Here is a 25,217-nt window from a genome sequence, read left to right on the forward strand (position 1 = left end):
TTCCCAGAATAAATGCACCCTCATGTTTAACATTTTCTAGATAAATCCATCACAATATTCATTATATTTTAAACATAAACCAGTTACACATTAATGAGCCGATAAAGATGGTAAAGGAAATATTTCTGTCAGCGACGTGTGTTTACAGACAGTTTATCTTAAAGCATTTCGAGAAGTTTAAACCCTGATCTGCCTCATCAACGTTATACAACAATCAAATCATCCAACACATACGTGTACGAGTATAAACAGAACCAGCTGATGCTGTCCCAGTTTGATCAGATCAGACGAGCGGATTAAAGAGCGCGAGATGAGACCAGTGGAGATGAAGTTGGGTTGTGAAGCGTTAAGAAGCATTTAATAATAAAGAAAGTCATTCAAAGGCCTCGTTCATGAACAACTGCTGACTAACGTTCCCGCCATGATAGTCAGTCTGGTCTTATTCTACCGGGCACAAGGTCACGTAGTTACCAGGCTTTGCAAGCCAGAAGGCCGGATACAGCGGCTCAGAGAACCGGTTACGGAAAGTGTACAGGTGAGTCAGTGTGTCAGAACACACCTGGTAGAAAGACAGCGTGCCAGCAGGCCAGTTTAGATAAACCCCAACACGTTTCCAGCCAACATAGCAGAGACTGGTCATTTTATTTTCATGCCATGCACTTAAACCAGTGTTGTACCCAGTGCCATCCTCTTTGGGAAAAGACCAGAGACCATGGTACCAGGACAAATCATTATTTCCAAATGCAGAGACCTTACTGTCTTGTTTCCTGTCGATTCCTTTATATGCAACAGCAACACCCAAGTGTTCAACATACAGGTCACTCCGCTCTACCTCCCAGTAATGCTGTCCACTCAGACCCTCTCTGCACAGCACCTGAGGATGTTTGCCAAACCTCGCGGGGTTGTCAGGGTAGCCTTGATCCTCTCCATATGTCACCTTCTTGTTGTCGTCGGACAGAAGGACGTGGTTGTTGGCTGTGTTTGGGTCCAGCGGGGGGCGCTGGCGAGCCGTTTGGCCACGCCCACTCGCAAAACACGTCAGATGTATCGTCTCACCACGCCGGATGTATGTGACACATTTCATGAGGTTTCAAACCTTAAACACCAACTTCCTGTGTCACGGCGAGACATCCAACTTTGCTGCATCGTCACGGCGACGCCCATTGACAAAGTCGAACGAACGTCTCAATATATCATCAACTACATGTTTAGGTTATTGTGACCCGACTTTAGGTTCATGGGATCAACCAGCTCGACGTAGAATGTGAAAGTATGAAAAGTGTCATTTCCAGTGGCCAACAGGGGGCGCTATGACTATGAGAGAATATTCCCCCACAGGGGTCTTCAGGGCGGGGCTGTTATCATACCTGTGATGTTTGGAGAAGGTCGGTCCATGTACATACGATTTAAAGCAACTCCTAGTTTCATGGCGAGACCTCAAAATGGCCGCCTCTCACGGGCACACACATCGATGAAAACGAATTATTTATACAACTTTTAATCCCAAACATGTTTTCTATCCAGAGAACCGAAATTCAAGTCGGTCGGACAAAATCCCTCGGAGGAGTTCGACAAAGTACAACGTGTCAGAATCGCCCAAAATGGCGACTAAATTCAAAATGGTGGACTTCCTGTCCAGTTGAGGTAACGGTGCAATGTAACTTTTTTGTGTGTCCACCGGATTTGGTGAATTTAGGTAAATGTGGCCGCCGGGGCATCTCTGTAGGGGGCGCTCTCGAGCCGTTTGGTCACGCCCACTCACGACTCCACTAGAATTAGAAATTTTTCGCCGGGAGACAAATGTGTTTCTACTTTGATGAGTTTTTGAATATGATAAAGCCTCTAAGAAGGAAAATCACTTTACGTAAGAATAATAAGGAAAGAGAAAAATAATTCCTTGGAAAAACAACAGAGCTTCGCACCCTAAAAACTGGACTGGCCTGTCAGACCACGTTCCTTCAGGACAGGCCCGCTCCTGTTTCACCTCATGAATCACAGAGATGAAGTTCAGGTGGTGTCTTTGAGGGAAGCTGAGAGAAGGAGGAGGTGAAAGAGGAAGGCTCGTTTCACACACACACACACACACACACACACACACACACACACACACACACACACACACACACACACACACACACACTGTGAGGCTTTTTGGAGCCGACCTCTAGTGGTCCTCGGTGGTATTGCAGCTGAAACTTCTGCATCAGAACCAGTTTGTGTAGAAAACAGAAAGTCCAGATTTCCTTCCTTCAGTTTATTGAGTTTTAATGTTCAGAGCAGCGTGACAGTAAACATGACGAGCGTCGCCGTGACGACGGCGAGCAGCTCAGCGAGCGCGAGCCGGCGATGAACAGATGAAGGCGTGTTGAGTTTTGGCCGAGCAGCTGCTGGAGATCCTTCTGGGACCTTCGACCAGGACGCAGTCAGAACCGCCGTCGGGCCGCTCGGAGTCCGACGAGGGACCGGCGGCCCACGTCCAGAGACCAGGACCTCCGGACGGACCTGAGGGACACCGAGGACAGGTCCATTAAACCAGCAGATCGATTCTGATGGGAACCTTTAATTGGAGCAGAGGGAAGTGGACGGATCAGAACCAAAGGAAACGCACCGATCCAGAAGGGCTGCTTCCCGGCCAACCGCCAGAACCAGCTGACGTCTCTTCTGGAGCGAACGCTGATCAGGCTGCTGTTTAACCTGTGGAGGTTCAGAGAACCGATGTCAGAACACCGTCTGGACCAGAACCCGTCTGGACCAGAACCTGTCTGGACCCGGACCAGAACACCATCTGGACCAGAACACCATCAGAACACTGTCTGGACCCGGGTACTCACAGCAGAGAGCAGGTCCGCTCGGCGCTGGCCCAGCTGGCCACAGACGAGCTCACCGTGTAGCAGCGTTTCCTGTAATGAGTCCAACCGTCAGCACACGAGCTGCTGACCGACCTCCCCGTCTGAAACAGAGGTCAGAGGTCAGAGGTCAGAGCCTTGGACAAGCTGCAGACGTAACATGTGTGAGTGTGTGTGTGTGTGTGTGTGTCTGTCTGTGTCTGTGTGTGTGTGTCTGTGTGTGTGTGTCTGTGTGTGTGTGTATGTGTCTGTGTGTGTGTGTGTGTGTGTCTGTCTGTGTCTGTGTGTGTGTGTCTGTGTGTGTATGTGTCTGTGTGTGTGTGTATGTGTGTGTGTCTGTGTGTGTCTGTGTGTGTGTGTGTGTGTGTCTGTGTGTGTGTCTGTGTGTGTGTCTGTGTGTGTGTGTATGTGTATGTGTGTGTGTCTGTGTGTGTGTGTGTGTGTGTGTGTGTGTGTGTGTGTGTGTGTGTGTGTGTGTGTGTACCTTGCGCTGCTGTCTCAGTTCTGAATGATCCATGTGAGGAGCATCTCCGACCCGAAGCTCCTGCGGGAGGCGACTCTGAGAATCACCAGGCTGCAGCTCCTCCAGCCGGAGAGGAGTCAGACTGTGGAACTGATGGAGGAGGAGGAGGAAGAGGAGGAGGAAGAGGAGGAGGAGGAAGAGGAGGAGAAGGAGAAGGAGGAGGAAGAGGAGGAGGAGGAGGAGGAGGAGGAGGAGGAGGAGGAAGAAGAGGAGGAGTCATTACCTCAGCGTGTTCAGTGGGTCTCTGATGAACTGAATCTTACCGTCCAGACGTTCTGCTCAGACGTTCTCTCTGCCGACAGAAGAACCTGAACAGACACAAGTTGACAGACAGAAACACAGACGGAGAACATCAGAACATCAGAGAACATCAGAGAACATTAGATCAGAGATCATTAGAACATCAGAGAACATTAGATCAGAGAACATCAGAACATCAGAGAACATTAGAACATCAGAACATCAGAGAACATTAGAACATCAGAGAACATTAGAACATCAGAGAACATCAGAACATCAGAGAACATTAGAACATCAGAGAACATTAGAACATCAGAGAACATTAGAACATCAGAACATCAGAGAACATTAGAACATCAGAGAACATCAGAGAACATCAGAACATCAGAGAACATTAGGGTTCTCCAAGTTCGGTCCTTTAATCAGTGAGAAACACTCACCTTCAATCCTCCATGTTTGAGCCTTCCACTGCTGCCAGCACCAGCCCTGTGGGCGTGGCCGTAGCTGGGGGCGTGGCCGTAGCTGGGGGCGGTCTGGTCCCGTGCCCTCCCCCCCCACATCGTCCTGGTAGGGCCGGCGGTTCGGGACGTCTCCTCGGGAAGGGTCGGGCTGGTTCTCCCACAGCAGCTCCGCCTCGATGTCGGTGACGAGGTCCTCCTCCTCCTCCTGCAGCTGGGGAGGATCAGGCAGACGAGGAGGAGGAGGAGGAGAAGGAGGAGGAGGCCGCTGGTCCTTCTCCACCTTCAGGTCGTCTGGGTTGCAGCATCCTGAGAGACTGAAACAGTGAATCAGCTGGTTTCAGTTTCCTCTGATTCGAAGACGTCGATGAGGAGAGCTGAAGAACTTTGGTCAGAACCGGTTCAGCACCTCCTCTGGGCTCCAGGATCTCCACCCTGGAGGACCTCCTCCGACCCAGCACTGCGTTCCTCGGCTTCTTCAGGGAGACCATGAACGTCTCGTGGTTCTCCTCCAGACCGTCGTCAACCAGCTGGATGCTCCACGTCTTCAGGTTCACTCCTGCAGGAGACAGGGAGGAGGTCAGCAGGAGGTCAGCCGGAGACAGGGAGGAGGTCAGCCGGAGGTCAGCTGGAGGACAGTAGGAGACAGGGAGGAGGTCAGCAAGAAGTCAACAGGAGACAGGGAGGATGCCAGCAGGAGGACAGCAGGAGACAGGGAGGAGGTCAGCCGGAGACAGCGAGGAGGTCAGCAGGAGACAGGGAGGAGGTTAGCAGGAGACAGGAAGAAGGTCAGCAGGAGGACAGCAGGAGACAGGGAGGAGGTCAGCAGGAGACAGGAAGGAGGTCAGCAGGAGGACAGCAGGAGACAGGGAGGAGGTCAGCAGGAGACAGGAAGGAGGTCAGCAGGAGGTCAGCAGGAGACAGGAAGGAGGTAGCGAAAAAATTTCCCCTCGGGCATTAATAAAGTAACTACCTAACCTAACCTAACATCAATGAACTCAAGCTGAATTAATGATTTTCTTTTTCACACAATATTTGCTTCATAGTGCTCCGTTTAAACAACGTGAAATAATTAAACAGCTTCAGTGTGTTCAAATCAGGCTTTCACTTTATTGAGTGTTTAACATGAGAAGAGTTACAGCAACTGAACAACTTCTATCTGTTGTTTTATCCCAACTTTCCCAGAATAAATGCACCCTCATGTTTAACATTTTCTAGATAAATCCATCACAATATTCATTATATTTTAAACATAAACCAGTTACACATTAATGAGCCGATAAAGATGGTAAAGGAAATATTTCTGTCAGCGACGTGTGTTTACAGACAGTTTATCTTAAAGCATTTCGAGAAGTTTAAACCCTGATCTGCCTCATCAACGTTATACAACAATCAAATCATCCAACACATACGTGTACGAGTATAAACAGAACCAGCTGATGCTGTCCCAGTTTGATCAGATCAGACGAGCGGATTAAAGAGCGCGAGATGAGACCAGTGGAGATGAAGTTGGGTTGTGAAGCGTTAAGAAGCATTTAATAATAAAGAAAGTCATTCAAAGGCCTCGTTCATGAACAACTGCTGACTAACGTTCACGCCATGATAGTCAGTCTGGTCTTATTCTACCGGGCACAAGGTCACGTAGTTACCAGGCTTTGCAAGCCAGAAGGCCGGATACAGCGGCTCAGAGAACCGGTTACGGAAAGTGTACAGGTGAGTCAGTGTGTCAGAACACACCTGGTAGAAAGACAGCGTGCCAGCAGGCCAGTTTAGATAAACCCCAACACGTTTCCAGCCAACATAGCAGAGACTGGTCATTTTATTTTCATGCCATGCACTTAAACCAGTGTTGTACCCAGTGCCATCCTCTTTGGGAAAAGACCAGAGACCATGGTACCAGGACAAATCATTATTTCCAAATGCAGAGACCTTACTGTCTTGTTTCCTGTCGATTCCTTTATATGCAACAGCAACACCCAAGTGTTCAACATACAGGTCACTCCGCTCTACCTCCCAGTAATGCTGTCCACTCAGACCCTCTCTGCACAGCACCTGAGGATGTTTGCCAAACCTCGCGGGGTTGTCAGGGTAGCCTTGATCCTCTCCATATGTCACCTTCTTGTTGTCGTCGGACAGAAGGACGTGGTTGTTGGCTGTGTTTGGGTCCAGCGGGGGGCGCTGGCGAGCCGTTTGGCCACGCCCACTCGCAAAACACGTCAGATGTATCGTCTCACCACGCCGGATGTATGTGACACATTTCATGAGGTTTCAAACCTTAAACACCAACTTCCTGTGTCACGGCGAGACATCCAACTTTGCTGCATCGTCACGGCGACGCCCATTGACAAAGTCGAACGAACGTCTCAATATATCATCAACTACATGTTTAGGTTATTGTGACCCGACTTTAGGTTCATGGGATCAACCAGCTCGACGTAGAATGTGAAAGTATGAAAAGTGTCATTTCCAGTGGCCAACAGGGGGCGCTATGACTATGAGAGAATATTCCCCCACAGGGGTCTTCAGGGCGGGGCTGTTATCATACCTGTGATGTTTGGAGAAGGTCGGTCCATGTACATACGATTTAAAGCAACTCCTAGTTTCATGGCGAGACCTCAAAATGGCCGCCTCTCACGGGCACACACATCGATGAAAACGAATTATTTATACAACTTTTAATCCCAAACATGTTTTCTATCCAGAGAACCGAAATTCAAGTCGGTCGGACAAAATCCCTCGGAGGAGTTCGACAAAGTACAACGTGTCAGAATCGCCCAAAATGGCGACTAAATTCAAAATGGTGGACTTCCTGTCCAGTTGACGTAACGGTGCAATGTAACTTTTTTGTGTGTCCACCGGATTTGGTGAATTTAGGTAAATGTGGCCGCCGGGGCATCTCTGTAGGGGGCGCTCTCGAGCCGTTTGGTCACGCCCACTCACGACTCCACTAGAATTAGAAATTTTTCGCCGGGAGACAAATGTGTTTCTACTTTGATGAGTTTTTGAATATGATAAAGCCTCTAAGAAGGAAAATCACTTTACGTAAGAATAATAAGGAAAGAGAAAAATAATTCCTTGGAAAAACAACAGAGCTTCGCACCCTAAAAACTGGACTGGCCTGTCAGACCACGTTCCTTCAGGACAGGCCCGCTCCTGTTTCACCTCATGAATCACAGAGATGAAGTTCAGGTGGTGTCTTTGAGGGAAGCTGAGAGAAGGAGGAGGTGAAAGAGGAAGGCTCGTTTCACACACACACACACACACACACACACACACACACACACACACACACACACACACACACACACACACTGTGAGGCTTTTTGGAGCCGACCTCTAGTGGTCCTCGGTGGTATTGCAGCTGAAACTTCTGCATCAGAACCAGTTTGTGTAGAAAACAGAAAGTCCAGATTTCCTTCCTTCAGTTTATTGAGTTTTAATGTTCAGAGCAGCGTGACAGTAAACATGACGAGCGTCGCCGTGACGACGGCGAGCAGCTCAGCGAGCGCGAGCCGGCGATGAACAGATGAAGGCGTGTTGAGTTTCGGCCGAGCAGCTGCTGGAGATCCTTCTGGGACCTTCGACCAGGACGCAGTCAGAACCGCCGTCGGGCCGCTCGGAGTCCGACGAGGGACCGGCGGCCCACGTCCAGAGACCAGGACCTCCGGACGGACCTGAGGGACACCGAGGACAGGTCCATTAAACCAGCAGATCGATTCTGATGAGAACCTTTAATTGGAGCAGAGGGAAGTGGACGGATCAGAACCAAAGGAAACGCACCGATCCAGAAGGGCTGCTTCCCGGCCAACCGCCAGAACCAGCTGACGTCTCTTCTGGAGCGAACGCTGATCAGGCTGCTGTTTAACCTGTGGAGGTTCAGAGAACCGATGTCAGAACACCGTCTGGACCAGAACCCGTCTGGACCAGAACCTGTCTGGACCCGGACCAGAACACCATCTGGACCAGAACACCATCAGAACACTGTCTGGACCCGGGTACTCACAGCAGAGAGCAGGTCCGCTCGGCGCTGGCCCAGCTGGCCACAGACGAGCTCACCGTGTAGCAGCGTTTCCTGTAATGAGTCCAACCGTCAGCACACGAGCTGCTGACCGACCTCCCCGTCTGAAACAGAGGTCAGAGGTCAGAGGTCAGAGCCTTGGACAAGCTGCAGACGTAACATGTGTGAGTGTGTGTGTGTGTGTGTGTGTGTGTCTGTCTGTGTCTGTGTGTGTGTGTCTGTGTGTGTGTGTCTGTGTGTGTGTGTATGTGTCTGTGTGTGTGTGTGTGTGTGTCTGTCTGTGTCTGTGTGTGTGTGTCTGTGTGTGTATGTGTCTGTGTGTGTGTGTATGTGTGTGTGTCTGTGTGTGTCTGTGTGTGTGTGTGTGTGTGTCTGTGTGTGTGTCTGTGTGTGTGTCTGTGTGTGTGTGTATGTGTATGTGTGTGTGTCTGTGTGTGTGTGTGTGTGTGTGTGTGTGTGTGTGTGTGTGTGTGTGTGTGTACCTTGCGCTGCTGTCTCAGTTCTGAATGATCCATGTGAGGAGCATCTCCGACCCGAAGCTCCTGCGGGAGGCGACTCTGAGAATCACCAGGCTGCAGCTCCTCCAGCCGGAGAGGAGTCAGACTGTGGAACTGATGGAGGAGGAGGAGGAAGAGGAGGAGGAAGAGGAGGAGGAGGAAGAGGAGGAGAAGGAGAAGGAGGAGGAAGAGGAGGAGGAGGAGGAGGAGGAGGAGGAGGAGGAGGAAGAAGAGGAGGAGTCATTACCTCAGCGTGTTCAGTGGGTCTCTGATGAACTGAATCTTACCGTCCAGACGTTCTGCTCAGACGTTCTCTCTGCCGACAGAAGAACCTGAACAGACACAAGTTGACAGACAGAAACACAGACGGAGAACATCAGAACATCAGAGAACATCAGAGAACATTAGATCAGAGATCATTAGAACATCAGAGAACATTAGATCAGAGAACATCAGAACATCAGAGAACATTAGAACATCAGAACATCAGAGAACATTAGAACATCAGAGAACATTAGAACATCAGAGAACATCAGAACATCAGAGAACATTAGAACATCAGAGAACATTAGAACATCAGAGAACATTAGAACATCAGAACATCAGAGAACATTAGAACATCAGAGAACATCAGAGAACATCAGAACATCAGAGAACATTAGGGTTCTCCAAGTTCGGTCCTTTAATCAGTGAGAAACACTCACCTTCAATCCTCCATGTTTGAGCCTTCCACTGCTGCCAGCACCAGCCCTGTGGGCGTGGCCGTAGCTGGGGGCGTGGCCGTAGCTGGGGGCGGTCTGGTCCCGTGCCCTCCCCCCCCACATCGTCCTGGTAGGGCCAGCGGTTCGGGACGTCTCCTCGGGAAGGGTCGGGCTGGTTCTCCCACAGCAGCTCCGCCTCGATGTCGGTGACGAGGTCCTCCTCCTCCTCCTGCAGCTGGGGAGGATCAGGCAGACGAGGAGGAGGAGGAGGAGAAGGAGGAGGAGGCCGCTGGTCCTTCTCCACCTTCAGGTCGTCTGGGTTGCAGCATCCTGAGAGACTGAAACAGTGAATCAGCTGGTTTCAGTTTCCTCTGATTCGAAGACGTCGATGAGGAGAGCTGAAGAACTTTGGTCAGAACCGGTTCAGCACCTCCTCTGGGCTCCAGGATCTCCACCCTGGAGGACCTCCTCCGACCCAGCACTGCGTTCCTCGGCTTCTTCAGGGAGACCATGAACGTCTCGTGGTTCTCCTCCAGACCGTCGTCAACCAGCTGGATGCTCCACGTCTTCAGGTTCACTCCTGCAGGAGACAGGGAGGAGGTCAGCAGGAGGTCAGCCGGAGACAGGGAGGAGGTCAGCCGGAGGTCAGCTGGAGGACAGTAGGAGACAGGGAGGAGGTCAGCAAGAAGTCAACAGGAGACAGGGAGGATGCCAGCAGGAGGACAGCAGGAGACAGGGAGGAGGTCAGCCGGAGACAGCGAGGAGGTCAGCAGGAGACAGGGAGGAGGTTAGCAGGAGACAGGAAGAAGGTCAGCAGGAGGACAGCAGGAGACAGGGAGGAGGTCAGCCGGAGACAGCGAGGAGGTCAGCAGGAGACAGGGAGGAGGTTAGCAGGAGACAGGAAGAAGGTCAACAGGAGGACAGCAGGAGATAGGGAGGAGGTCAGCAGGAGACAGGAAGGAGGTCAGCAGGAGGACAGCAGGAGACAGGGAGGAGGTCAGCAGGAGACAGGAAGGAGGTCAGCAGGAGGTCAGCAGGAGACAGGAAGGAGGTAGCGAAAAAATTTCCCCTCGGGCATTAATAAAGTAACTACCTAACCTAACCTAACATCAATGAACTCAAGCTGAATTAATGATTTTCTTTTTCACACAATATTTGCTTCATAGTGCTCCGTTTAAACAACGTGAAATAATTAAACAGCTTCAGTGTGTTCAAATCAGGCTTTCACTTTATTGAGTGTTTAACATGAGAAGAGTTACAGCAACTGAACAACTTCTATCTGTTGTTTTATCCCAACTTTCCCAGAATAAATGCACCCTCATGTTTAACATTTTCTAGATAAATCCATCACAATATTCATTATATTTTAAACATAAACCAGTTACACATTAATGAGCCGATAAAGATGGTAAAGGAAATATTTCTGTCAGCGACGTGTGTTTACAGACAGTTTATCTTAAAGCATTTCGAGAAGTTTAAACCCTGATCTGCCTCATCAACGTTATACAACAATCAAATCATCCAACACATACGTGTACGAGTATAAACAGAACCAGCTGATGCTGTCCCAGTTTGATCAGATCAGACGAGCGGATTAAAGAGCGCGAGATGAGACCAGTGGAGATGAAGTTGGGTTGTGAAGCGTTAAGAAGCATTTAATAATAAAGAAAGTCATTCAAAGGCCTCGTTCATGAACAACTGCTGACTAACGTTCACGCCATGATAGTCAGTCTGGTCTTATTCTACCGGGCACAAGGTCACGTAGTTACCAGGCTTTGCAAGCCAGAAGGCCGGATACAGCGGCTCAGAGAACCGGTTACGGAAAGTGTACAGGTGAGTCAGTGTGTCAGAACACACCTGGTAGAAAGACAGCGTGCCAGCAGGCCAGTTTAGATAAACCCCAACACGTTTCCAGCCAACATAGCAGAGACTGGTCATTTTATTTTCATGCCATGCACTTAAACCAGTGTTGTACCCAGTGCCATCCTCTTTGGGAAAAGACCAGAGACCATGGTACCAGGACAAATCATTATTTCCAAATGCAGAGACCTTACTGTCTTGTTTCCTGTCGATTCCTTTATATGCAACAGCAACACCCAAGTGTTCAACATACAGGTCACTCCGCTCTACCTCCCAGTAATGCTGTCCACTCAGACCCTCTCTGCACAGCACCTGAGGATGTTTGCCAAACCTCGCGGGGTTGTCAGGGTAGCCTTGATCCTCTCCATATGTCACCTTCTTGTTGTCGTCGGACAGAAGGACGTGGTTGTTGGCTGTGTTTGGGTCCAGCGGGGGGCGCTGGCGAGCCGTTTGGCCACGCCCACTCGCAAAACACGTCAGATGTATCGTCTCACCACGCCGGATGTATGTGACACATTTCATGAGGTTTCAAACCTTAAACACCAACTTCCTGTGTCACGGCGAGACATCCAACTTTGCCGCATCGTCACGGCGACGCCCATTGACAAAGTCGAACGAACGTCTCAATATATCATCAACTACATGTTTAGGTTATTGTGACCCGACTTTAGGTTCATGGGATCAACCAGCTCGACGTAGAATGTGAAAGTATGAAAAGTGTCATTTCCAGTGGCCAACAGGGGGCGCTATGACTATGAGAGAATATTCCCCCACAGGGGTCTTCAGGGCGGGGCTGTTATCATACCTGTGATGTTTGGAGAAGGTCGGTCCATGTACATACGATTTAAAGCAACTCCTAGTTTCATGGCGAGACCTCAAAATGGCCGCCTCTCACGGGCACACACATCGATGAAAACGAATTATTTATACAACTTTTAATCCCAAACATGTTTTCTATCCAGAGAACCGAAATTCAAGTCGGTCGGACAAAATCCCTCGGAGGAGTTCGACAAAGTACAACGTGTCAGAATCGCCCAAAATGGCGACTAAATTCAAAATGGTGGACTTCCTGTCCAGTTGACGTAACGGTGCAATGTAACTTTTTTGTGTGTCCACCGGATTTGGTGAATTTAGGTAAATGTGGCCGCCGGGGCATCTCTGTAGGGGGCGCTCTCGAGCCGTTTGGTCACGCCCACTCACGACTCCACTAGAATTAGAAATTTTTCGCCGGGAGACAAATGTGTTTCTACTTTGATGAGTTTTTGAATATGATAAAGCCTCTAAGAAGGAAAATCACTTTACGTAAGAATAATAAGGAAAGAGAAAAATAATTCCTTGGAAAAACAACAGAGCTTCGCACCCTAAAAACTGGACTGGCCTGTCAGACCACGTTCCTTCAGGACAGGCCCGCTCCTGTTTCACCTCATGAATCACAGAGATGAAGTTCAGGTGGTGTCTTTGAGGGAAGCTGAGAGAAGGAGGAGGTGAAAGAGGAAGGCTCGTTTCACACACACACACACACACACACACACACACACACACACACACACACACACACACACACACACACACACTGTGAGGCTTTTTGGAGCCGACCTCTAGTGGTCCTCGGTGGTATTGCAGCTGAAACTTCTGCATCAGAACCAGTTTGTGTAGAAAACAGAAACTGTGTTATGTGTGTTGTTGTGTTGTTTTGTGTGTTATTGTTTGTGTTGTGTGTGTTATGTGTGTTGTTGTGTTCCTCTGATGCTGACCTGATCAGGATGATTGATCCTGTGTGTCCAGTGGTTCCTGTGAGGAAGGTTCATGCTCTGACCATCAGCTGGGCGGTTCCACCGCAGGGGAAGCAGTACCGGTGAGTTCTGGAAGCAGAACCAGAGGACACGGGCCTGAATGTTCTGGTTCTGTTGATGAAGAGCAGGTGAACCAGCTGCTCATCATCATCATCATCATCATCATCAGATCAACCTGTGTTTGTTGTGTGTCAGAGTGAAACCGCTCCACTACATCTCCTGGCTGATCGGACACGAGGGAGCCGGCAGCATCCTGTCGCTGCTGAGACGCAGGTCAGTCATTAACCTGCAGCTGGTCACCTGGTGGTCACGTGATGGTCACCTGGTGGTCCCCTGGTGGTCACCTGGTGGTCACGTGATGGTCACCTGGTGGTCACGTGATGGTCCCCTGGTGGTCACCTGGTGGTCCCCTGGTGGTCACGTGATGGTCACCTGGTGGTCACCTGGTGGTCCCCTGGTGGTCACGTGATGGTCCCCTAGTGGTCCCCTAGTGGTCCCCTGGTGGTCACGTGATGGTCACCTGGTGGTCACCTGGTGGTCACGTGATGGTCACCTGGTGGTCACCTGGTGGTCCCCTGGTGGTCACGTGATGGTCCCCTAGTGGTCCCCTAGTGGTCACCTGGTGGTCACGTGATGGTCCCCTGGTGGTCACCTGGTGGTCCCCTGGTGGTCACCTGGTGGTCCCCTGGTGGTCACGTGATGGTCACCTGGTGGTCACCTGGTGGTCCCCTGGTGGTCACGTGATGGTCCCCTAGTGGTCCCCTAGTGGTCCCCTGGTGGTCACGTGATGGTCACCTGGTGGTCACCTGGTGGTCCCCTGGTGGTCACGTGATGGTCACCTGGTGGTCACCTGGTGGTCACCTGGTGGTCCCCTGGTGGTCACGTGATGGTCACCTGGTGGTCACGTGATGGTCCCCTAGTGGTCCCCTAGTGGTCCCCTGGTGGTCACGTGATGGTCCCCTGGTGGTCCCCTGGTGGTCCCCTGGTGGTCACGTGATGGTCCCCTGGTGGTCCCCTGGTGGTCCCCTGGTGGTCACGTGATGGTCCCCTGGTGGTCCCCTGGTGGTCCCCTAGTGGTCACCTGGTGGTCACGTGGTGGTCACGTGATGGTCCCCTGGTGGTCACCTGGTGGTCCCCTGGTGGTCCCCTAGTGGTCACCTGGTGGTCACGTGGTGGTCATGTGTTCAGGTGCTGGGCTCTGGCTCTGTTCGGAGGAAACAGTGAGACGGGCTTCGACCAGAACACCACCTACTCCATCTTCTCCATCTCCATCACCCTCACTGACCAGGGCTACCAGAACTTCTACCAGGTACACACACACTCACACACACAAACACACACACACACACACACATACACACACTCCCTCTCTCTCTCTCTCTCCCTCTCTCTCTCTCTCTCTCTCACTCACACACTCCGTAATGTTGTGTGATGGTGCAGTGTTTGACCCTCCAGGCCACCGTACTTCCTGTCTGCAGGTTGTCCACCTGGTGTTCCAGTACCTGAAGATGCTGCAGGCCGTCGGCCCCCAGCAGAGGTCAGGTAGCATCAGCTGACCCTCCAACATGGACCTGTAGCTAACGCTAACTATCTTTGCAGCTAATGCTAACGCTAACTATCGCTGTTCTTTCAGGATCTACGAGGAGATTCAGAAGATAGAAGCCAACGAGTTCCACTATCAGGAGCAGGTACCGCAGCACATCACGTGTTCATCACATGTTCACGTGTTTACAGACACGTGTTCTGAACCATGATTGGTTGGAGTTGAAGCTCCACCCCCTGCCTCTCCTCCTCAGACGGATCCCATCGAGTTTGTGGAGAACATCTGTGAGAACATGCAGCTGTTCCCCAAAGAGGACTTCCTGACCGGAGACCAGCTGATGTTCGAGTTCGACCCACAGGTAACCAGAACCAGGACCAGGACCAGGATTCTGGACTGGACTCTGATCAGAGGAGGTGTTGAAGTATTGATTAGGTTGGAGTATAAAGGTGATTGATTAGTGAGTGTGTCTCTGTGTGTGTGTGTGTGTGTGTGTGTGTGTGTATCTCTGTGTGTGTGTGTGTGTGTGTGTATGTGTATCTCTGTGTGTGTGTGTGTGTGTGTGTGTGTGTGTGTGTGTGTGTATCTCTGTGTGTGTGTGTGTGTGTGTGTGTGTGTGTGTGTATATCTGTGTGTGTGTGTGTATGTGTATCTCTGTGTGTGTGTGTGTGTGTGTATATCTGTGTGTGTGTGTGTGTGTGTGTATATCTTTGTGTGTGTGTGTATCTCTGTGTGTGTGTGTATGTGTATCTCTGTGTGTGTGTGTGTGTGTGTATATCTGTGTGTGTGTGTGTGTATATCTTTGTGTGTGTGTGTATCTCTGTGTGTGTGTGTGCGTGTGTGTGTATATATATATCTGTGTGTCTCTGTGTGTGTGTATGTGTGTGTGTGTGTGTATATATATCTCTGTGTGTCTCTGTGTGTGTGTATGTGTGTGTGTATATATATCTCTGTGTGTCTCTGTGTGTGTGTGTGTGTGTGTATATATATCTCTGTGTGTCTCTGTGTGTGTGTGTGTGTATATATCTGTGTGTGTGTGTGTGTGTCCAGGTGATCTCCGCCCCCCTCTCCCTGCTGACCCCCCACAGATCCAACCTGCTCCTTCTGTCTCCGGAGAATGAGGGCGTGTGTACCCTGAGAGAGAGGTGGTTCGGTACCAGCTACAGCAGCGAAGGTACCGCACCAGAACCATCATGTGATCACTGTGTACTGACCCGGTAACGGGCCGGACCCGACTCAGCCAGACCTTCACATGTGGGTGTGTTTGTTTTACCTGCTCAGAGATCCCAGAGGAGTGGAGGCAGCGCTGGGGAGGAGACTTCCAGCTCCACCCTGAACTCCACCTTCCTGCTGAGAACCAGTTCATCGGTCAGTAGGAGGAGTTCAGGTCATATGACACCACACTTGGGACCTGTAAACTACCTGTGAAATATGACATTAGAATACAGGAAGTAAACCCCTAACTTAGGTGAATCAGGTAAATCAGGTGAATCAGGTAAATCAGGTGACACAGGTGAATCAGGTAAATCAGGTGACACAGGTGAATCAGGTAAATCAGGTGACACAGGTGAATCAGGTAAATCAGGTGACACAGGTGAATCAGGTAAATCAGGTAAATCAGGTGACACAGGTGAATCAGGTAAATCAGGTGACACAGGTGAATCGGGTGAATCAGGTGAATCAGGTGAATCAGGTGACACAGGTGAATCAGGTAAATCAGGTGACACAGGTGAATCGGGTGAATCAGGTGAATCAGGTAAATCAGGTGACACAGGTGAATCAGGTAAATCAGGTGACACAGGTGAATCAGGTAAATCAGGTGACACAGGTGAATCAGGTAAATCAGGTAAATCAGGTGACACAGGTGAATCGGGTGAATCAGGTGAATCAGGTGAATCAGGTAAATCAAGTGAATCAGGTAAATCAGGTGAATCAGGTAAATCAAGTGAATCAGGTAAATCAGGTGAATCAGGTGACTCAGGTCAGAGGTCACCTTCAGTAAAGTGATTCTTCCTGTTGTTGCCGTAGCGACGGATTTCACCCTGAAGATGTCGGACTGCCCTGACACGGAAGTTCCTGTCCGGATCGCGAGCAGCGAGCGAGGCTGTCTGTGGTACAAGAAGGACAACAAGTTCAAGATCCCTAAAGGTGAGCTCTGATTGGACAACACGTCACACTCAGCAGGGGTCATCATGTCACATGTTTAAACATGGCCGACTGTCCTCCACATGTTTAACAGACTGGTTTAAAGTCCGGTTGTAGAAGTTCTGCTGACTCTGTGTGTGTGTGTGTGTGTGTGTGTGTGTGTGTGTGTGTGTGTGTGTGCGTTCCAGCCTACATCCGCTTCAACCTGATCTCCCCGATGATCCAGAAGAGCCCAGAGAAGTAAGAGAGCACCGACACCCATCAGGTTCACCTGGACCGGCACCACCACCTAACTGTTTATGTGCAGGGATGTGAAGCAGAGCAGCTGGGGGTCAGAGGTCACAGGTCAGAGGTTGAGGTGGGCTGCATCATTAAACTGAAACGTGTCAGAACACAATATGAAATAATATTTCCAATAGGAATTTTTTTTTTTTTAAGTACCAGTAACAGTTCAGTGGTACTGACCACAGCTGCATGTAGCTTCAAACAGAACCTCCAGAACTCGTGTTGACATGAGGAACATGCAGCTTCTCTTCTTCCTCAGTCTGGTTCTGTTCGACCTCTTCGTCAACATCCTCGCCCACAACCTGGCAGAACCGCCTACGAGGCCGACGTGGCCCAGCTGGAGTACAAACTGGTGGCCGCAGAACACGGACTGGTGGTCCGACTGAAGGGCTTCAACCACAAGCTGCCGGTCAGGACACGCTGGGAAACATTGGGACACGCTGGGACATACTGGGACACACTGGGACACTATGGGACATACGGTGACACATTGGGACACACTGGGACACATTGGGACACACTGGGACATACTGGGACACACTGGGACACATTGGAACACACTGGGACACACTGGGACACATTGGGACATGCTGGGACACGCTGGGACACACTGGGACACACTGGGACACATTGGGACATACTGGGACATGCTGGGACACACTGGGACACACTGGGACACACTGGGACACATTGGGACATGCTGGGACACGCTGGGACACACTGGGACACACTGGGACACATTGGGACATACTGGGACACACTGGGACACATTGGAACACACTGGGACACACTGGGACACATTGGGACATGCTGGGACACATTGGAACACACTGGGACACACTGGGACACATTGGGACATGCTGGGACACGCTGGGACACACTGGAACACACTGGGACACACTGGGACACATTGGGACATGCTGGGACACGCTGGGACACACTGGGACACACTGGGACACATTGGGACATACTGGGACACACTGGGACACATTGGAACACACTGGGACACACTGGGACACATTGGGACATGCTGGGACACACTGGGACACATTGGAACACACTGGGACACACTGGGACACATTGGGACATGCTGGGACACGCTGGCACATACTGGGACAGAGACAGACAGATCAATAACTGATACGTCTACCTAGTATTGATCCGTATTGATTCAGTATTGATGAGTATTGATCAGTATTAATGAGTATTGATCCAGTATTGATCAGTTTTGATCAGTATTGATCCAGTATTGATCCAGTATTGATCAGTTTTGATCAGTATTGATCCAGTATTGATCCAGTATTGATCAGTATTGATCAGTTTTGATCAGTATTGATCCAGTATTGATCCAGTATTAATCATTATTGATCCAGTATTGATCAGTATTGATCCAGTATTGATCATTATTGATCCAGTATTGATCCAGTATTGATGAGTATTGATCCAGTATTGATCAGTATTGATCCAGTATTGATGAGTATTGATCCAGTATTGATCCAGTATTGATCATTATTGATCCAGTATTGATCAGTATTGATCCAGTATTGATGAGTATTGATCCAGTATTGATCATTATTGATCCAGTATTGATCCAGTATTGATGAGTATTGATCCAGTATTGATCAGTTTTGATCAGTATTGATCCAGTATTGATGAGTATTGATCCAGTATTGATCAGTATTGATCCAGTATTGATGAGTATTGATCCAGTATTGATCATTATTGATCCAGTATTGATCAGTATTGATCCAGTATTGATGAGTATTGATCCAGTATTGATCAGTATTGATCCAGTATTGATCCAGTATTGATGAGTGATTCTACCTCCTTCCAGCTGCTGCTGAGGCTCATCGTGGATCAGCTTGCAGACTTCAGCGCTGATCCGGGGGTCTTCAACATGTTCTCAGAGCAGCTGAAGAAAACCTACTTCAACATCCTCATCAAGCCGGACCGGCTGGGCAAGTACGGAGGACACACACCGAGTGATACACACTCAGAGATCAGTGTGTACTTGTACTGTGTTCAGAGATCAGTGTGTACTTGTACTGTGTTCAGAGACGTGCGGCTGCTGATCCTGGAACACTGCCGCTGGTCCGTCATCCAGAAACATCAGGCCGTCACTAAAGGACTCACCGTCCTCGACCTCATGACCTTCGTCACCGAGCTGAAGGCGGAGCTTTACACTGAGGGGCTGGTGCAGGGGAACTTCACCAGCACGGTTAGACACACACACACACACACACACACACACACACACACACACACACACACACACACACACACACACACACACACACACACACACACACACACACAGAGAGAGAGACACACACACACAGAGAGAGAGACACACACACACACACACACACACACACACACACACACACAGAGAGACACACACACACACACACACACACACACACACACACACACACACACACAGAGAGAGCGACTCAGAACACATTGTGTTTGCTCTGAATGAGTGATGTCAGTCTATCTCATTAATACAAAAAACATCCCATAATAATCAGGGTACAGCTGGTTTTCAGGAGATGATGAGGAAAGGTTCCACCTAAAAGCTTCAGTAGAATAAAGGTTACCGTGGTTACCATCGGAACCGTGGAACAGTGATGTTGATATTGATTGATCATCCATCTGTTTCCTCCACCAGGAGTCCAGACAGTTCCTGAACTACTTCACTGAGTGAGTATCTGTTGCCATGACGACACATCATCTGATCGGACAAACACCGATTCATGAGTCCAGTTCAGACCAGTGTCTCTGTGTGTGATTGTGTGTGTCTCTGTGTGTGTGATTGTGTGTGTCTCTGTGTGTGTGTGTGTGTGTGTGTGTGTGTGTGTGTGTGTGTGTGTGTGTGTGTGTGTGTGTGTGTGTGCAGGAAGCTGCAGTTCCAGCCTCTGCCAGCAGAGGCCCCCGTGTTGTTCCGGGTTGTGGAGCTTCCTCAGAAACATCATCTCTGTAAAATCAAATCTCTGAACAAAGGAGACGCCAACTCTGAGGTCACCGTCTACTACCAGGTAGCGATCAGAGTGACGGACTGCCAACTCAGCTCTTCTCTGCCGCGTGATGTGGCGTGTAAACACTGACACGTGTTTCCTGTCCTGTGTTGCAGTCGGGGCTGAAACAGCTGAGAGAACACGCCCTGATGGAGCTGATGGTGGTGAGTGTCACACACACCTGTCCGTCACACTTGTCTGTCATCAAGATCAGTTCACGGTCTCCATGGTAACCCTGACAGGAAACAGGATGTTAGTCAACAAGCAGAGGGACAGTGAGCCTTTAACATGAGCCTGAAGAACACCTGTAACCATGGTAACGGTGTGTGTGTGTGTGTGTGTCAGATGCACATGGAGGAGCCCTGCTTCGACTTCCTGAGGACGAAGGAGACTCTGGGGTGAGTTTCACTATAAGGAACACACGCTAAGGACACAGCAGAGACACACATGGTGACATCACAGGTGACATCACGGGTGACATCACAGGTGTTAAAACAGGCTGTTCCTTTGCAGGCTGCCTCCCTCTGCTGCAGCCAGCAGGATCTCTTTGACTGACTTTAGTCTGAATGTGATCTCCTGACCTGCAGGTACCAGGTGTACCCGACCTGCAGGAACACCTCGGGGGTGCTGGGATTCTCCGTCACCGTGGAAACACAGGCCACCAAGTTCAGGTGAGTTTACCTGTGGTTTCCGAACGGCGGCCGATCCGCCGAGCCATTAACACGCGTTCCTGCGCTCGCAGCTCGGAGCTGGTGGAGGCGAAGATCGAGGAGTTCCTGCTGAGCTTCGGGGAGCGTCTGGCAGCCCTGAACCAGGAGGCCTTTAGGACCCAGGTGACGGCGCTCATCAAGCTGAAGGAGTGCGAGGACGCTCACCTAGGAGAGGAGGTGGACCGCAACTGGTTTGAGGTCGTCACGCAGCAGTACGTCTTCGACCGGCTCAGCAAGGAGGTGACGCACACGCGTGTTCCTGCACAGATCACACTGATCAATACACAATGTGATCAATACACAACGTGATCAATACACAACGTGATCAATATACAACGTGATCAATATACGTGATCAATACACGTGATCAATATACAACGTGATCAATACACGTGATCAACACACAACGTGATCAATATACAACGTGATCAATATACGTGATCAATACACGTGATCAATATACAACGTGATCAATACACGTGATCAACACACAACGTGATCAATACACGTGATCAATATACGTGATCAATACACGTGATCAACACACAACGTGATCAATATACAACGTGATCAATACACGTGATCAACACACAACGTGATCAATATACAACGTGATCAATATACGTGATCAACACACAACGTGATCAACACACAACGTGATCAATATACAACGTGATCAATACACGTGATCAATACACGTGATCAACACACAACGTGATCAATATACAACGTGATCAATATACGTGATCAACACACAACGTGATCAACACACAACGTGATCAATATACAACGTGATCAATATACGTGATCAATACACAACGTGATCAATACACGTGATCAATATACGTGATCAACACACAACGTGATCAATATACAACGTGATCAATATACGTGATCAACACACAACGTGATCAACACACAACGTGATCAATATACAACGTGATCAATATACGTGATCACTACACAACGTGATCAATATACAACGTGATCAACACACAACGTGATCAACACACAACGTGATCAATACACATGATCAACACAACGTGATCAACACAACGTGATCAACACACAACATGATCAATACACATGATCTGTAAACAGGTGAACAGCTGGTAAACAGGTGGTAAACAGGTGGTGAACAGCCAGTAAACAGCTGGTGAACAGGTGGTAAACAGGTGGTGAACAGCTGGTAAACAGCTGGTGAACAGGTGGTGAACAGCCAGTAAACAGCCGGTAAACAGGTGGTGAACAGCCAGTAAACAGGTGGTGAACAGCCAGTAAACAGGTGGTGAACAGCCAGTAAACAGCTGGTGAACAGGTGGTAAACAGCCGGTGAACAGCCAGTAAACAGCCGGTAAACAGGTGGTAAACAGGTGGTGAACAGCCGGTAAACAGCCGGTAAACAGGTGGTGAACAGCCAGTAAACAGCTGGTGAACAGGTGGTAAACAGGTGGTAGACAGGTGAACAGCCAGTAAACAGGTGGTAAACAGGTGGTAAACAGGTGAACAGCCAGTAAACAGGTGGTAAACAGGTGGTGAACAGCCGGTAAACAGGTGGTGAACAGCCGGTGAACAGCCGGTAAACAGGTGGTAAACAGGTGGTGAACAGCCGGTAAACAGCTGGTGAACAGGTGGTAAACAGGTAAACAGGTGAACAGCCAGTAAACAGGTGGTAAACAGGTGAACAGGTGGTAAACAGGTGGTAAACAGGTGGTAAACAGGTGAACAGCCAGTAAACAGGTGGTAAACAGGTGAACAGGTGGTAAACAGGTGGTAAACAGGTGAACAGCCAGTAAACAGGTGGTAAACAGGTGGTAAACAGGTGAACAGCCAGTAAACAGGTGGTAAACAGGTAAACAGGTGGTAAACAGGTGGTAAACAGGTGAACAGCCAGTAAACAGGTGGTAAACAGGTAAACAGGTGGTAAACAGGTGTGTGTGTGTTGCAGATCGAGGCTCTGAAGACGTTCTCTCAGGACGATCTGGTCTTCTGGTTCCTGCAGCACCGAAACAGCAGCAGCAGGAAGCTCAGTGTTCACGTGAGTGTTTCATTGAGGCTCCGCCCCCTCACCATCACCGCCATGTAGAACTTTTTACACTTTTCAAAATAAAAGACAAACACACTGAACTTCCTGTTTCCTGTCAGGTGGTTGGTTTCGGGGTGGAGGAAAACGACCCCCCCGATCAGAGCGCCGCCTGCAGCCCGGAAAGCTCCGCCCCCTCCTCAGCCTACGGTGAAGTGAGCGAGCTGACCTTCCTGCCGACCTCATCGCCGTCACTCCAGGACGCCACAGTCATCACTGACATCAGAGCGTTTACCTCCTCCCTTCCCCTCCACCCCTACCACAAGATCCTCAGCTAGGCCCCACCCACTGCCTCCTGATTGGCTGTCTGGCAGAGACAGTGAAGTAACCACAGCAACATCCAGCACTGAGGAAAACTCCTGTGGTTTCTTCTTCTACTGTGTGAATGTTGCGTTCACTTCCTGTGGGAACAGAAGCTCTGTAAATAAAATGACACAAAACTACAACCACACACACAAAACTACAACCACACACACAAAACTACAACCACACACACAAAACTACAATCATACACACAAAACTACAATCACACACACAAAACTACAACCACACACACAAAACTACAATCACACACACAAAACTACAATCACACACACAAAACTACAATCACACACAGAAAACTACAATCATACACACAAAACTACAATCACACACACAAAACTACAATCACACACAGAAAACTACAATCATACACACAAAACTACAATCACACACACAAAACTACAACCACACACACAAAACTACAATCACACACAGAAAACTACAATCACACACACAAAACTACAATCACACACACAAAACTACAATCACACACACAAAACTACAATCACACACAGAAAACTACAATCATACACACAGAAAACTACAATCAAACACACAAAACTACAATCACACACACAAAACTACAATCACACACACAAAACTACAGTCACAGAAAATTACAGTCACACAAAAAACTACAATCACACACACAAAACTACAATCACACACACAAAACTACAACCACACACACAAAACTACAATCACACACACAAAACTACAATCACACACACAAAACTACAGTCACAGAAAATTACAGTCACACAAAAAAACTACAATCACACACAAAACTACAGTTACACAAAAAAGTACATTAATGGCCTCCTGATGCTCCGACAGCCTTTTAACATGGAAACACTGTCGGTTCCCGGGGGACGTGAACGCAGCGTGAAGACCTCGGGCTCGTCTGTTACCAAGGAAACATAACGATGATTTTAACGTGTTCGTCCTGTACGAGTCTATTCATGAGGACAGACGTGGAAATAAACATGTGGACTCTGGATGTTCTGCAGTCATGTGATCACTTTAAGAAACGACATACATGTTTCAGTTCAGGAATATTATGTCAGTAAATATCAATAAAAACATTTAAAGAGTTTCTGACGTCTTTATTTTTCACTGTTTTCATTAAAAACAGAATTTAAGATAACAGATATGTTTACTTTCAGCTTCACAGCTGAAGATGCTCGGTTTGACCTGAAGCTTATTAAATAAAGAAAATCCGGGTCACCGGCCGGCCGCCATCTTTGTTTTGGTTCGGAAAGAAGTGAAAAATCATTTTATTTTTATCCGAATTGAAGATTATTTGATGAAGACAGTCGGAAGATGTTTAGAAGATTCTAGAAAAACTTCAAAAACAACATCAATTGTTTTAAAGCGACCTGATTTAACTTGGATAAAACCCAGCGGTTAACAGGAAACAGGAGGAACCAACCGGAGCAGCTGGAAACGGGCAGGAAGAAATAAAACAACTGACCTGTTGGCCTTCAGCAGCGAAACTCAGAAAACTGAACTTCCTGTGATGTCATCAAGACAACAGCTGATAGCAGTTCATCAATCATCACTTCACCTGTTGTTGTTGTTTTTTTCTCCAACTTTATTGAACACAACAAAATGAAAACATCACAAATGATTTAAATGGATTTGAATATTTTAATGTTTGAACAGCAGAATTATTTTGAATATTTGAGGCTTCAGCTTTCTCTGATTTCAGTTTCACACCATCATCATACAGACTTATTAATAATTAGGACCCGAGAACCGAATGGTGCGAAAGCCCTTTTGTTTTTCAAGGAATTCAAATTCTGCTTTTTCTCACTGAGACGCCATTTTGAGCGTCTCGCCATGAAACTACAAGTGACTGTAACTTTTATGTACATATTCCGATCTTCCTCAAACGTTACATCTTTGACAACAGTCCCACCCTGAAGACACCTGTATGGTAATATTCGCTCATGGTCATAGCGCCCCCTGCTGGCAACAGGAAATGACATATTTCATACTTTCACGTGCTTCGTCGAGCTGGTTGATCACATCGACATCAACTCTGGTCAGAATAGCCTTTCAACATTGATGATGATGTATTGAGAAGCTCGTGCTTTTTTGTGAAAGGGCGTCGCCAAGGCGATGCGGCAAAGTTTGATGTTTCGCTTTGACACAGGAAGTTGATGTTTGAGGTCCAG

The 25,217-nt window shown here is 48.8% G+C and overlaps 5 protein-coding genes and 1 pseudogene across 5 annotated transcripts; 1 reads left to right on the plus strand and 5 right to left on the minus strand.

Moving 5' to 3' along the window:
* Window positions 1–413: 413 nt before the first annotated feature.
* LOC138194898 (neoverrucotoxin subunit alpha-like) lies at window positions 414–1,130 on the minus strand. Its single transcript, XM_069143918.1, has one exon. The coding sequence runs from the start codon at window positions 1,082–1,084 to the stop codon at window positions 440–442; it is 645 nt and encodes a 214-aa protein (XP_069000019.1). The 5' UTR covers window positions 1,085–1,130; the 3' UTR covers window positions 414–439.
* A 1,109-nt stretch (window positions 1,131–2,239) lies between these two features.
* Window positions 2,240–4,451, minus strand: LOC138194888 (snaclec 5-like). The gene is made up of 6 exons (XM_069143907.1): window positions 4,050–4,451; window positions 3,633–3,677; window positions 3,331–3,459; window positions 2,832–2,950; window positions 2,609–2,694; window positions 2,240–2,502 (listed from the first exon to the last, which is right to left on the minus strand). The coding sequence occupies exons 1-6, from the start codon at window positions 4,167–4,169 to the stop codon at window positions 2,327–2,329; spliced, it is 675 nt and encodes a 224-aa protein (XP_069000008.1). The 5' UTR covers window positions 4,170–4,451; the 3' UTR covers window positions 2,240–2,326.
* A 712-nt stretch (window positions 4,452–5,163) lies between these two features.
* LOC138194897 (neoverrucotoxin subunit alpha-like) lies at window positions 5,164–6,375 on the minus strand. The gene has a single exon (XM_069143917.1). It carries the CDS (start codon window positions 6,327–6,329, stop codon window positions 5,685–5,687), a length of 645 nt encoding a protein of 214 aa, XP_069000018.1. The 5' UTR covers window positions 6,330–6,375; the 3' UTR covers window positions 5,164–5,684.
* A 79-nt stretch (window positions 6,376–6,454) lies between these two features.
* Window positions 6,455–10,393, minus strand: LOC138194834 (FRAS1-related extracellular matrix protein 1-like). Its single transcript, XM_069143840.1, has 9 exons — window positions 10,387–10,393; window positions 9,714–9,932; window positions 9,469–9,613; window positions 9,287–9,410; window positions 8,870–8,914; window positions 8,568–8,696; window positions 8,071–8,189; window positions 7,848–7,933; window positions 6,455–7,741 (listed from the first exon to the last, which is right to left on the minus strand). Exons 1-9 carry the CDS (start codon window positions 10,391–10,393, stop codon window positions 7,566–7,568), a joined length of 1,050 nt encoding a protein of 349 aa, XP_068999941.1. The 3' UTR covers window positions 6,455–7,565.
* Window positions 10,394–10,499: 106 nt separating this feature from the next.
* On the minus strand, window positions 10,500–11,806 carry LOC138194894 (neoverrucotoxin subunit alpha-like). The gene has a single exon (XM_069143914.1). The coding sequence runs from the start codon at window positions 11,663–11,665 to the stop codon at window positions 11,021–11,023; it is 645 nt and encodes a 214-aa protein (XP_069000015.1). The 5' UTR covers window positions 11,666–11,806; the 3' UTR covers window positions 10,500–11,020.
* A 1,024-nt stretch (window positions 11,807–12,830) lies between these two features.
* Window positions 12,831–23,593, plus strand: LOC138194880 (nardilysin-like; annotated as a pseudogene).
* The last annotated feature ends 1,624 nt before the right edge of the window (window positions 23,594–25,217 follow it).

This window comes from Embiotoca jacksoni, unplaced genomic scaffold (assembly GCF_022577435.1).
Source record: "Embiotoca jacksoni isolate LCO1_2020_lvr unplaced genomic scaffold, fEmbJac1.0.p SCAF_116, whole genome shotgun sequence".
NCBI classification, from domain to species: Eukaryota; Metazoa; Chordata; class Actinopteri; family Embiotocidae; genus Embiotoca; species Embiotoca jacksoni.